We start from the raw sequence: 13,538 nt of genomic DNA, 5'->3' as shown, positions 1-13,538 counted from the left end.
GCTCCCTGCTCAGGGGTACATTTCCTAGGGGTCGTCACGTATCCCTCGTCCCTGTTCTGATTTGTCGCTCCCCAAGAACATCTTGGTTCTCTTTTGCTAACTGATCCCAAGATGGAGAAATTCAGCTGCTGTGCTGGAAAGAAACGTGCTGTCCAGCCCCAGGCAAGGCAGCCAGAAAGAGTACAGAGGGGAACCCCCTTCTTCCCAGGGAGCCCGAGGAGTGGAGGGTGGCTGTGTGACAGGGGCCTCGTGGGCAGCCCAGCCCGGTGACTCAGACCCTGGTTTACATTTTAGAGGAGGCCGGGGCCTGCAGCTTCATCAGATGCCCACTGTCTCGGAAGAGGGGCTCTAATTACAGACTGGCAGGCGGGGCCACACAGCCGGCCCTTCGCAGTGTGGAGAAGGCTGTTCTTCCCTTGAGCTCAGGGCAGGGCCTGATGAAGGAGGGTCATGAGACCCTGGCTGTTTCTAGAAAGATTTCCTTTCCGGATGATTTTTTTCCCCCTCCCCTTCCAAGGTTAATTAAGGGCATCTTAGGTCATTAAAACGGCTTTTTGAGTAAGAATGTGATGGATGGACACAAGGAAATAGTCTTGGGCTTAGTGTATAAATAACCTGGGGTTGACTTGTGAGATCAAGCCATTTCTGGGTGGTTGTTTGTTTTTTTTTTTCCATATCAGACTTTTCCCTGTTGCCTTGGAAACAAGCCTAGTGAGAGGGCTGTTGGGAGTTGTAGGACTCAGGTTCAAGCCACGGTGGTTCCTTCATTTCGCACTAGGCATGTCTCCTGCCTGCTGAGTGCTGCAGGCTGTGAATCAGGGTGAATGGGACCCACCCCGTGGTGACATGATATTGAGTAGAATAGAATAAGTACTTCCCCTGTGGCTGTCATTTACTGTCTTGTACGTGCTGGGCAAGAACCATCTCAATTGGTTCTTTGCCACAATTTTTCGAATGGGCAGGTTGTCTGATCTTCAGTAGGGAAACCAGGGCTCTGAGCCGAAGGGCGTCAGCCCTGGAGGGAGCCCCCGAGCCATCTGCTGACTTTCAGAAAGCATCGCTTATCTGAGGGGGAGAGAAAACAGGTTTAAACTGTGTCCACAAGCCACGTGGTCCCAGGAATTATTCTCCAAGCCTGGTGGGGAGAAAGGAAACCGGTTGATTTGCAAGCAGACCAGTCTTTCTGCGTGCGTTTCTTGCCCGTGCGATGCTTGACTGCAGGAGGTCTGGGGACAACCCAGAGAAGTGTGTGGAAAAGTCACCATCCTCATGCCACGGGGCTTGGGGCAGAATTGGCCACTTTCAAGGGTCTTAGAGGTATGGGTAGAGTCTGGCTTCTGCGCTAGGGGGGGCTTTGGAATCAGACACCCGTGGGTTCAAGTCCCAGAGCCCCCCTTACCAGTTCAGTGACCTTGGACAAGTCCCTTTGGCTCTTTAAACCTCACAGTCTTCCTTTGCAAAACGGGGATAAGTGACATCAGAACTGACCCTGCAGGGCTGTTGTGAGAGCTGAATGAGACGAGATGTGTGAGTAACTAGTTCCTGGCACATAGTAAATCCTCAGTTAATGGTTGTCGTGATTTTCACCGCCATCACCTTCCCGGCCACGTGATGTTAGCGTACTTCTAGGCCCCGGAGGCACAGTTTGGGTATGTGCAATGTTTGGGGAAGCAGGATGTGAAGAGGGTCACTTTCTGGGGCTGGTATGGAAAAGGCCGAAGCTGCTGAAGGTGGTCTTGGGGTGAGGGAAGGTTCAGTAGAGGCGGGAGACTAGGGGAAGGCAGCTTCAGACAGGGATGCAGCAAAGCACAAAAGCCCAGAGGCGAGACTGAATATGGTCACGCCGCTGGCCTTTGCATAGGGTTGGTCTTTATCTCTCCCTTCCTGGTGTACTCCTATTCATCCTTCAAAACCCCACGCAGGTACCCCTCCTCCAACTGCAGATCCTTAGTAAACGGTCGTCTTCCCTTTGCTCTTGTTTTCTCAACAGCCCACTTTCTTGGGTTGGTTTGGGATCCCTCTTACGCTCCCACAGCGTATTATCCACTTGACACTCGTGTTACGATTGTTCTTTTTTTTTTTTTTTTTCTGGCTTTTTCTTCTACCTGAGGAACTCTCTACAGGGTGCCTTTGGGATCAGATTCTTGGGAGAAAATGTAGCTTCCCGTTTGAGGCGGTCCGCTGGAACGCCCTCCCGCCCCCTTCGTGACTGAGAATCAGAAAGCTACCCTGAGCTGTTCAGGGACCGTCGGTCCCCGTCCGGGCCCCCACACAGCTTGCGCACAAAGTAACCGCACAAGGAATGTTTGCTGAATGAAGGAGTGACCGACATTCTCATTCCGGTGACCGCACACGCTTGTCTGGAAATGGTGATCTCTGGGTCCCACCTCACGCCGTGGATAAGATTCCCATTCATTTCCTGGATGTCAGCAGTTTCTGCAGCATTTTGGGGATTAATTATGTAAGGGGATGGCTTCCTTTCCTTTTTCATGCCCAGCAATGTCCCAGGAGTTTCCTGGAGAGAATAGAAGAGTTTGCAGAAAGAGCCCTCTGGGGGGAAAGTGCTTGTGCTGTGTCCCAGTTTTCAGGGAGCGACGCTTTTTATAGTCACACATTCAGACCACACTGTACCTAAAGGGAGCCAGGAGGGAGCAGGCAGGCAATCTGGCTTTTCAGCTCATTTCCATACCACTCTCCCCTTCTGGAAGGAGGTGGAGCTGTGTAGTCCTGCCTCCTCTGCTTGTCTGGATGCTTATCTCCTATCCAGACTGATTTGGTGGGGCCAGGAAGGACATCCTCTACCTTGTCCAAGGTGGGAGGCCAGGGTTAGCAAACACCACCACTTAATAGCCGTTTGCCCGTGGGCTGGTCGCTGAGCTTCCCCACGCCTCGGTTTTTCCATCTGTACAAGGGGGCTAATAATCATAGCAGAAACCTCATTTCGTTGCTGGAAGGAGCAGATGATATAACAATGATATAAGGAATGATGTAACACAATGCCTGGCACCCAGGAAGTGGTACCGACCGTGTCAATAGCGATGATGAGTTTGATGATTTCATCTCTGAAAATCAGAGAGGTCGAGCAGCTTCCTCGGCGTCACACAGCTAATAAAAGCTAGAGGCAGGTCTCCACATCCTTCACTGTGATACTGTATTGATTTAGCAAACCCAGGGCTGGACTAGGGTGAGGGGACCGAGGCACACACCTACGGTACAAAATTTAGGGAGGCACACAAAAACACCAGTGCTCAAGATAAATAATGTTTTGATGTGGTATTTTAAAATTTTTATTTATTTTAGAGAGAGCACTATGTGAGTGGGGGGAGAGGGGCGGGGGGGGGGCGGGGAGAGAAAGCGAGAGAGAGAATATCTCAAGCATCTCAACGTGGGGCTTGCTCCCATGACCCTGGGATCATGACCTGAGCCAAAATTAAGAGTCGGACGCTTAGCTGACTGATCGCCCAGGCGCCCCTCAATGTGGCATTTTTTTTAAAAAAATAAAAGTTAATGTAAAAAATCCATGAACAAACCATTAACCTCATAAATAAAGACAGGATCAGCATTACCGACTTTTTTTCCCCTCCTTTTGGCCCTGACATCAGTATGGCTGAACACAGCACTGAACAAGTCCCTTTTTGTTTCACAGTTAGGCTCTTACTAATTTTTCACAAATATAAAACTCCTATCTGACCATAATAAACATCCTTGTAGCAAAAGGTTTGTGTGCCTTCTTTGGCAATGAGAAGGTTTCTCGGTGTGAAACTGGATGGTGAACCACAGGGTGAAAAGGCAGGCACATCCTCCTACCGCAGCCGTAATTTTCAAACATACAGAAAAGTTATATTGGGGACAGGGGGACTCACATACACTCACCAGCTAGATAATATAACTGCTAACATTTTGCTAAATTTGTTTTATAAAAATCTAGCCATCCATCCATTTCTTAGTACATCTTTTTTTGTTTTTCCCCTGCGTATCAAAGTAAGTATAGACATCAGTATGCTTTTGCATATAGGTCACTAGCTGGCAGCTATTGTTTTTTGGGTTTTTTATTTTTTAGTGTTTATTTACTTTTGAGAGAGAGGGAGAGAGAGAGAGAGGGAGACAGGGTGTGAGCGGGGGAGGGGCAGAGAGAAAGGGAGACGCAGAGTCCGAAACGGGCTCCAGGCTCTTAGCTGTCAGCACACAGCCTGACGTGGGGCTCGAACTCTTGAACCGTGAGATCCTGACCTGAGCCGAAGTCGGAGGCTCAGCCGACTGAGCCACGCAGGCACCCCAGGCCATTGTTTTTAACACTTTTGATCTTGGGTGTTAAATTCCCTTTGGAATTATATACTGATTTCCTTTTCTATCTGCTGTGGGTAAGAGTGTCTCTTTCCTCACAGCCTGGCCAACACTGGGTATTATCATTTTAAGGTGATTTATGTACTGCTTTGATTGAACTTTTTTCCCTCCCAAAGGTTCCCAGATTTCCCAGCTCTGTGTCCAGATGGTCTGTTAAAAAGCTGTGTCCTTTTTCAGTGCTTTAGGTATTTCTGGTGTCGCTTTGCAGGACCCAGGTGGGAAGGACTCAGCTGTTCCCTATGTCTGCCCCCTCCCTGGCAGTTCCTAGCTTGCTGAATGAGGGAGCAGGGCTGTGAAGTGGTCTGCCCGCTGCAGGAGGCTGACCATGGTCACTCCATGTGAGGAAACAGGCAAATTTTGAGACCAGAAGCCCTGGGACCCTGGAGGATGGAGGGGGTGGTGGGCAGGGCTTACACACACGTATGGAGGTGGAATCGGTGCCCCATGCACGTTTCCTCATCAACCAGGATGGGGTAATGCTTCCTAACATACGGGACCCGCAAGCTGCTCCAAGAACCCCTCATCAGCCCTTCTTTTTCCCCCTCATTCTGCGTCAGCCCTTGGTTTCCCGATGAGCCAGACGCTGTCCTGCCTCTCGTGTGATTTCTGTGGGTCAGGAATGTGGGAGCAGTTGGGCTGGGGGTCTCTGGCTCAGGGACTCTCATGAGGTTGAAGTCAAGGGCAGCGGTCATCTGAGGGTTTGACTGGGGATGCGGAATCTACTTCCGAAGTGGTTCTCTCGTGTGGCTGGCAAGTTGGTGCTGGCTGTAGACTGGGGGCCTCAGATTCCCTCCACAGGGGTCTCCCCGTAGGCCTGCTTGGGCAGCCTCACAACATGGTAGCTGGCTTCCCCCAGCACCATCTAAGAGAGGAAACTGCTACTGTTTCTGCCCTGGCTTTGGAAGTCACGCCCTGTCATTCCTGCCTTATGTTCTTGGGCTCGGAGACCAACTCTGATTCATTGTGGGAGGGGACCACGCCAGGGTGTGAATGACAGGGGCCAGGAGCATTGGGGGCCATCTTTGAGCTCCTACCACACTGAACAACCTTAGCAGATGAACTTCGCCTTTCTGGGCCTTAGTCTCCTCCTCTGTCAAATGGGTGCATGAGTTAATTCCTGTGAACACTTAGAATGGCATTGGGAACCCAGTTTTGCTCTCGGTAAATATTAGCCACCGTCATCGTTGCCTGCTTAGTCCTCAGTGGCAGGGGCCGTACTTAGTCTCTGTACCCAGTGCCTGGCCCTGAGCAAGTACTCTCTGAATGTTGGAGTGAATAAGCGACTGAATGAATGCACGAATGAATGAACAAATGAACAGCCATAAGGACTGGGAATCCAGGGTAGAAAGAGATCTGTGTCAGCTGTATCATCAGAAACGCTTTCATAAAAAAACCTTCTCAAGTGAGGCCCTTTCATCAGCATCTAGCAAATATTTATTCAAAACTGAGGTAACGTGAGTGGGGGAAGGCGTTTGGGAGGCAGTCAGACCTATCAAGGTATCAGTCTTGGACTCGGCGTTCGAACAATAAATATTTATTGAACTCCAACTCTGGGCTAGGTGCCCCGTCACACCCAGCAAAAACAGGGGGGTCGGAACAGCCTCCGTCCGTGCCCTGGTGGTATCTTTGCTGTGTGACTTTGGGCAGGTGAATCTACGTCCCTGAGCCTGCATCTGCTCACCTGCAGAATGGGGGCATGGGCCCCCTCCGGAAGGAGAAACCTCCTTCAACAAGTGTGCCTCCCCTCTGTTATCCATCCTTTCCTGACAAACACCCCCTCCGGTCTCCGTCTTGTCTGCATCCCCCACTGACTACTGCAGCTCCGCAAGGGTTAAAACCCAGGCGCTCATGTGACCCAGTGTAAACCATGAATCATTCCCATTGCTCCCGGTGCAGAACCTCCCGCCCAGGATGGGGCAGATGCTGTACCCCGGGGTTGCCATGGCAACCCCGCCTGCACTGAAATACAGCCCAGCCCAGTTCCTTCCTTGGGGGACCTTGGGGCTGTTTCACCTGGCTGGGTGTTGCTTTCCAGGGAGGGAGGGAGGAAGGGAGGGAGCGAGAGAAGGCTGGAGAGGAGAGAGAGAGAGACACACAGAGCCCAGCTTGGGGACAAACAAGTGGAACTTGAGACGCGGGGAGGGAGCAGAAGAACCTGACCGAGAAACAGGCCACCAGAGGGAGACAGACTGACAGCCGAGAGCTGAGGAGGTCCCGAGATGCTGCCTGTCACCTCAGAGGCAGTTTCCCAACTGTCCCAACCTTCCCGGGGCTGCCAGATCTCCAACAGCCACGCGCCCGGATGCACACACGTGCAGCCCGCAGTGAGGGCACAGGGCGGGTAGGCTGTTGGCACGTGAAGTCACCGTCAGCCCCGAGGGACGGTGAGCGAGTTGGGACTTGGGGGAGAAAAAAAATGGGGGCGGACGTCAGCTCCCTGGGCGGCCGCCTCCCCGAGGCCCCTCCTGCATTCCTGGGCAGCGAAGCCCCTCGCTAAGACGGGGACTGATGTCATCCTGGGCTGCCGAGCCAGGAGAGAGCCAGGGGACCCGGGGGCCCTGGAGGCTGGCTCCGGAAGTGAGCTAGCTGCCTGCCGGCCGGCAGGTTTGGAGTCAGTCTCTGGCCAGAGGACGAAACAACCTGAATGGTATGGGTCAGGTGAGCAGGGTCCAGCTGGGGGCAGTGGCAGGTGGCCTGCCCACCTGGTCCTTCCAGTGTGCGCTCGGGAGGGGCCGCCTCCCCGAGGGACAGTGAGCACTGGGGGGTGCCCAGGGCCACCGCCTCTTCTTCCCCCACCTCGCGGGGACCGTCACACCCTGGAGTGAGTGCTGCTAGATTTCCCCAAGCTCCCGTGAGTGCCGCCGGGGCTGAAGCTGGGACCGCCCAGCGTGTTGACTTTACAGCTGGGGTGGGTGGACTCCCAGCCTGACCCTGACCTGCCTCCGAATTCTCAGCGAGACCCGCAGGTGCCGCCGGCTGCTGGCTCAGCGATGGTTATTTACTCCTGGTTTGGCTGAGGAGAGCTGCCAGCTTTTCTGTCCAAGCGAGCCCAGAACTTGCAGGAGCAGAAAGTAGAAAGAGGGAGAGGACCCTGGCACTGCCATTGCTTTCTCCCTCGCTCACCTCCTTCCTCCCCTCCTCCGGCCCCATGGATTACCTGGGAGACAAACTTACGGTGGCCCAAACCCACATGACCCAGTGGATGGGCACGGTGAGGAGGTCCTTCCAGGAAGCCCTCAACTTAGTGACCACCACGGTGGGCCACGAGCGGGCGAGTGGAGAGCCCGCCAGCCGGACCCCCTTCAAGCGCACCTCCTCCTTCCGACACCTGGCCTCCCGGAGTCGGGAATCTTTCCGGCGTCTCTCTGCCCGCAGCCAACAGAGATTTTCTTCCCTGAGGAAAAGGCAGACGGACTCCGAGCCACCAGACCTTGTAAGCTTATTACGTTGTTTTTTGTTTTTTGGGGTTTTTTTTGTAAAATATTAAAGCAACAGTAAAAACTCCTCCCCTCCCGTGCTCCCCCGTAGTAGGGGAGGGGGGTCCCCCTAGATCCAACCAGGGAAGTTGCCTCTTCCAGAATCATTGTCAATCAAGCCCGGCCGCTTCCTGTTCCCCGTGCCTGGGAGAGAGACATCGGTGGTGCTGATTCCCCTGACGGTGGAGTCACTCTGTCTCCCGAAGCGGTCAGGAAATGTGTCCCCAACCGGGGAAAAATGAGGACGGGGCTGGCACGTGAGTCGGACCCACTGTGCCAGTTGATTTATCTGGAAGTGCCGACACTCTGGCCCCAGACACGAATGCTGGAGCCCCCCTACTTTTAGGGGGGATTAGTTAGCACCTGCTTCAACTCCTCTGAGCCTCCCGGCATGGCCAAGTGTCCGTGTCACGTGCAGGTTGGGTTTGTGGCTTTGGTTATGTTGCCATCCAAGCAGAATCGTGAAGTTGTCTCTGACTGTCCAGGGAGACCCGAGGTGGTGGGCAAGTGCACCTGCTGGCCCGTGAGCCTGGGGCGTGCTGTGGGTCCTGGGGCTCTGTCGTCTCTCTCACTCAGGCAAGCTCGGTGGGATTTAGGAGACCAGGGTGGAATGACTTCCAATGATTACATTAGAGGTAATGCTAGAGGATGGTGCCGAATCAATCGATCTCAGGGAACTCAGTGATGATCGAGAGAGGCGGGACCGGGGCCCAGAGAGGGAAAGGCACTCTCCCGGGGTAGCACAGTGAGTGAGCGGCGAAGCCAGGGCCAGGATCTCGGGCTCCGATGCCACCCCCTCCACTCCAGGCTCTCTCTAGCTAAGCCCCTCCTTTTTTTCTCCAGGCCTTCCTGATCACTTCAGGGACACCCACCTGACTGGCTGAACTCAAAGGGAGGGCTTTGTGTTTTCAAGAGGGAGCCTTCTGCCACCTGACCGTGTCAGCTCAGCTCAGAGGGGCCTGAGGGCGGGTGAAGGGCTGGGCCGGCTGCTTCTCTGGGCTCGGCATGGTACACGCAGATGGCACGTTGCCCCAGCATTGGGGGATGGTGCCACGGGGGGCACACCAGGCTCTGGGCTGGCCCTCTGCACACTCGAGGTCACTGGAAGCTCACAGCTGTCCTGACAGGTGCAGGGACTCAGCATCCCCCAGAGAGGTGTGGTGACTCTCCCAGGGTCACACAGCTACCGGAGCAGTCAGATGGAAACACACGGGTCCCGTTAATATGACATGTTCTCTTGTGGGTCTGTGCTGCTTTGTAGCCCTGGGATCAGTGGGGCCTGAATTTGGGACATTTCCTCCCAGCCACCCACTGGAAGGGGTTCCTTGGGCCAGGGGGGGAAGGCCTCTTATTCATTCTTTCCGTCTCTCTGTCTCTGTCTCTGCCTCTGTCTCTGTATGTGCATATCTCTGGCCTCTCTCCGTCTCTCTCTGCCTGTCTCTGTCTCTCTCTTGTTCCCCTCTGTGGCAATGCAGTTAAGGGCACGGGTTTTGGTCATACATTCAGCTCTCCCGCCCTGGGAGTCGTATGACCCTGGGGGTTGAATCCCCCAGGCCTGGGTAACGAACGTGTCAGCACCACTCTGTGGGCTCCCCACCCCCCAGCCTGCTGAAGGAATGAATGAAGTCAGGCTCTGCCTCCTCTGCTCACTGTTGCGTCACAGTGCCTGCAAGGGTGTAAATGCGTGCTAAATAACTCCGGGCTCTGGGTTCCTGCCCATTTAGCATCTGGCGTCTACAGAGTGGTGAGCACCAGCCGCACCAGGGTTGAGAGCTTGAATCGGACTCGGCCACGTCCTGGTTGAGGGATTTTGATCCTTTACCAGGCCTCAGTTTCCTCCCCTGTCAAATGGGGTGAACCACGGCATTGTGTGGAGGTTCATACGAGCGCCCGGCACTGTGCTGGGAGCAGAGGGTGTCCACGCGCTTGTAAATTGCCTTCTCCCCGTCGGATGCAGTGATCTCAGGGTGTTCTGACTCGGCAGGGTGAGGGCAGAGCTGAGATGGGGGCCCAGGTGGTCACAGAGGGGGGGATTTGAGTCCCAGCTCTGCCACTTCCCAGCTGGACTCTTCCCTTCTCTGTGCCTCAGCTTTCTCGTCTGTGAAATGGGGATTATCATCACTTCATATTTCCATTCCCCATTATTACCGTTTGCGGGCGTGGACGTGCCTATAAATGTGGGACGCGTGCGGCCATGCCTGGCGTGTGGCGTGTGTGCCTTCAGATTCCGCTGTCGCCGTTGCGACAACCAGACCTTTTCTCTCCGGCCATCCCTTCAAAGATTCCCGGTGAACTGGAAAATCCACACACGCCCCTTTTACTCCGGGACCTCACTTAAATATTTGTTTTATAGGAGGAAACTTTTTAAAGCCACACAGACGATGACTTAAGAGTTTGGGGACGAGGGCCGTATCCGTGCTGGGGTGGGGAGGGGAGTGGGATTTTGGTCTTCGCCACTTGAACTTGTACGTGACTTATCTAAAAAGTCTATTCAGTTCCAAGTCCTGCCTCGGGCTCGAATTTACTCAGAGCACTCTGGAAGAATCTATCACAGGCCTAAAGTAACCCTCAAAGGCGTGCCCCGAAATGTTTTCTAAAGCCAGCCTTGAAATAATTTGCTAATGGCTTGCCTCTGTGTCCAAGGAATAAAAGGGGGAAAGAGGGAAAAACAAACGCATTGTCTCCGAGCGACAAAGGCAGGAAGAGGCACGTTTGTGCTGCAGCCCAGTGTGAGCCTGAGAACGAAGCCCAGCAGACGAGATGGACTCCAAGTAGAGGCCAGACAGAAAGTTCCAGAACCCAGGAACAATGGCAGTGCCACAGAGGCTGAAGCTGAAAGAAAAGCGGGAAGCAGGGGGTCTCCAAGGTCATAGGATACTACACAGAGGGCTTTGGAACGGGACAGACTTGAGATCGAGTCTCAGGTCTTGCACGAGCTGGCCCAGTGATCTTGGGCAAGTTAAATCACCTCCTTTAGCCTCAGCATCCTCATCTGTAAAATGGGGATTCGCCTGGGACTCATCTGGTAGGTGGCCCAGCAGGAGACAGTTAAGTAAGAACCAGCACGACCCTGGTGTCTGTTAAGCGCCTGGGATACGTGAAGTGCCTAACAAGTATGCATCTCATGTCACTCTGGGGGCTCAGGGGTGGTGTTCAGACTCTGTGGGGGTAAGTCCCACCCGCCCAGATGGCCAGACTGGTTGCTTTAGGAAACAATAAGAATCTGGCTGGCGTTCCACGGGCATTTGCCGTGTGCCAGGCTCTGCACTCAGCATGAGGTATATATCATGTGTGTATCTTCATTCATTCACTCACGTGTTCAGTCCACCTGTGGTTTACTGGGCACACCCCAGGGTGCGGGCACCGGGGAGGTGGCTGAGAACAGACACACACAACTGCTGCCTCCCTAAAGGTGCTTTCCAAGGGGGCAGAGGATATCAAAGACCTGTGTCTAACTTCAAACTGCTGCTGTATATCAGAGCTTCTCCATCTCACCACCATTGATGTCTTGGGCCAGGTAATTCTTCGCTTGCAGGGAGGGAGCTGTCCCGTGAATTGTAGGATCATCCCTGGCCTCCCCGCCATGAGATGTCACTAGCACCCTCCCAGTCGCGACAACCAAAAATGTCTCCAGACATTGCCAAGTGTCCCCTGTGGGCAAAATGGCACCTTCTTCCCTGGTTGAGAACCTGGCTGTATATAATTTGGTTTGGGGGGACTGTCAGTGCAGCCTGAGTGTTTCCCCAGTCACCAGAGTCGGGGGGAAAAAGGACAGGGATCTGACATCCATCGAGCACCTGCTACTTGCCAGAAACGGGGGGTCGTTGAATCTGCACAACCACCCCCAGGGAAACTGGGGGAGGAGGGAATAGTCCCATATTTCATGGATGGGAAATCTGAAGCACAGAGAGGTCAGGTCGCAGGCAGGCCTGGGGTCACAGAGCTGGAATGGGTGGGTGAGGCTGGGACTCCAGCACTCCCGGCATGGGTCTGCCTCACGGGGCCCACGGCCCTGCCCTGGGGATCCACTGTTTGAGCACTGGTGCTGTGTGTTGAGCCCTCCAGCCGGAGGCTGAGTGGGAGTATTTAGTTCTGCATCAATTATGGAGTGAAATGGATGCTTAAAATATTCAGCAGAGCCCAGCGTCTCCCCACTCCACACACACACACACACACACACACACACACACACACACACACACACTTTTTTAGCAAGTGGCAGGGATTTTGAAAGGAAAGGGCTGTTGGTGGCTGTCATCTTCAGAAGCCCCAATTTCATACATGCCTCGTTCATATTAGTTTCTTAAGGCTGTTGTAATAAATGGCCACACACCTGGTGGCTGAAAACAAGGGAGATTTTCTCTTGAAGTCCCAGAGGCCAGAAGTCCCCAGTCCAGCGGTGGGCAGGCCACACCTCCCGCCTAGGCTCAGAGGAGGACCCCTCGTCTCTCTTGCAGCTTCTCTAGGTCTTCCTTGGCCTCTGAGGCTGCCTCTGTTTTCATGGGGCCTTGTCCTTTGTCTCTTATAAGGACACTTATCACTGGATTTAAGGCCCACCAGATAATCTAGCGTGATCTCGAGATCCTTAATTACACCTTCAAGGACCGTTTTTCCAAGCAAAGTCACATTCACAGGTGCCAGGGCTGGGATGTGGACGTATCCTTTCGGGGGCCATTATTCAACCTACTACCCCCTCCACATTCCGGCCTTTTCCTCTCCAGTCCATTTTCCATCCAGCAACCCCACATTCCGGCCTTTTCCTCTCCAGTCCATTTTCCATCCAGCAACCCACGGGGTCAGATCATCCCCCGCCTCGCCCTGGGCTTAGAAAGCCCCAGCTTCTTACCGTGGGGGGGCGCCTGGGCGGGGGGAGGGGTGTCCGACTCTTGATTTCGGTTCCGATCATGATCTCGTGGCTGTGAGATTGAGCCCTGCATCTGGCTCTGCACTGACAGCACAGAGCCCGCCTGGGATTCTCTCTCTTTCTCCCTCTCTACCCCTCCCCCACTCATGCTATCTCTCTGTCTCGAAATAAGTGAATAAACATTAAAAAAAAAAAAAAAAAAAAAAAGGTAAAGCCTGTGAGGCCCGGGGTCTTCAGCTGGCCTGGTTCGCCTTGGTGTAGGAGCTTATGCTGAGTCTGCCTTCCCAAAATCCCCTCTCCTTCATTTTTGTGTTCCCTTTGTGGCACCGTCTCCCTTTGTGTGATCTCCGTATCACATATGGCTAAACTGAGGCCTGCTACACACCTTCTAGAAGTGGACACCAGGAGTCCAGCCCAGGGAGGTCTGGGGTTCTTCCCAGGACCCAGGGCCTGTGCCCTCATGGCTCCCCCTGCCTGGAGTACTCTTCCGCTCATCCACCTCTAGCCACCATTTATTGAGCACCTACTGTGTGCCAGGTACAGGTTTTGGGGGGGTTTTGTTTGTTTTTGTTTTTTATTTAAGAGAGAGAGTGCAAGCGGGGGAGGGACAGAGGCGGGGGGGTACAGAAGATGATCCAAAGCCGGCTCTGTGCTGACCGCAGCAAGCCCAACGCCGGGCTCAAACCCACCAACGGTGAGATCGTGGCCTGAGCCGAAGTCGGGCACTCAACCGACTGAGCCACCCAGGTGCCCCAGGCTTCCGGGGTTTTGTGCTTCTCCTGAGACTGGCATATAGGGGAGTAGGGTCCAGCTGCCATGACCCCTTGGTCCATCTCATGAGGCCAGTGCCAGTG

General features: G+C 54.0%; 1 protein-coding gene across 4 annotated transcripts in view; it reads left to right on the top strand.

Annotated features, from left to right (window-relative positions):
- KIAA1671 (KIAA1671 ortholog) overlaps positions 1–13,538 on the top strand; it is a 203,505-nt gene that overhangs the window by 123,377 nt on the left and 66,590 nt on the right. The window contains exon 1 of one of the 4 annotated variants that reach the window (XM_053902232.1): positions 7,199–7,777. The exons of the other annotated variants lie outside the window; for them this stretch is intronic. Within the exon in view, the coding sequence (XP_053758207.1) occupies positions 7,493–7,777 (285 nt within the window). The 5' untranslated portion in view covers positions 7,199–7,492. Of the gene's footprint in view, positions 1–7,198; positions 7,778–13,538 lie in introns of those variants that run through there. 4 annotated transcript variants of the gene reach the window in all.

Source organism: Panthera pardus, unplaced genomic scaffold, assembly GCF_024362965.1.
Source record: "Panthera pardus isolate Hobbes unplaced genomic scaffold, ASM2436296v1 HiC_scaffold_15, whole genome shotgun sequence".
NCBI lineage: Eukaryota > Metazoa > Chordata > Mammalia > Carnivora > Felidae > Panthera > Panthera pardus.
This window is presented reverse-complemented; position numbering and strand designations above follow the sequence as displayed.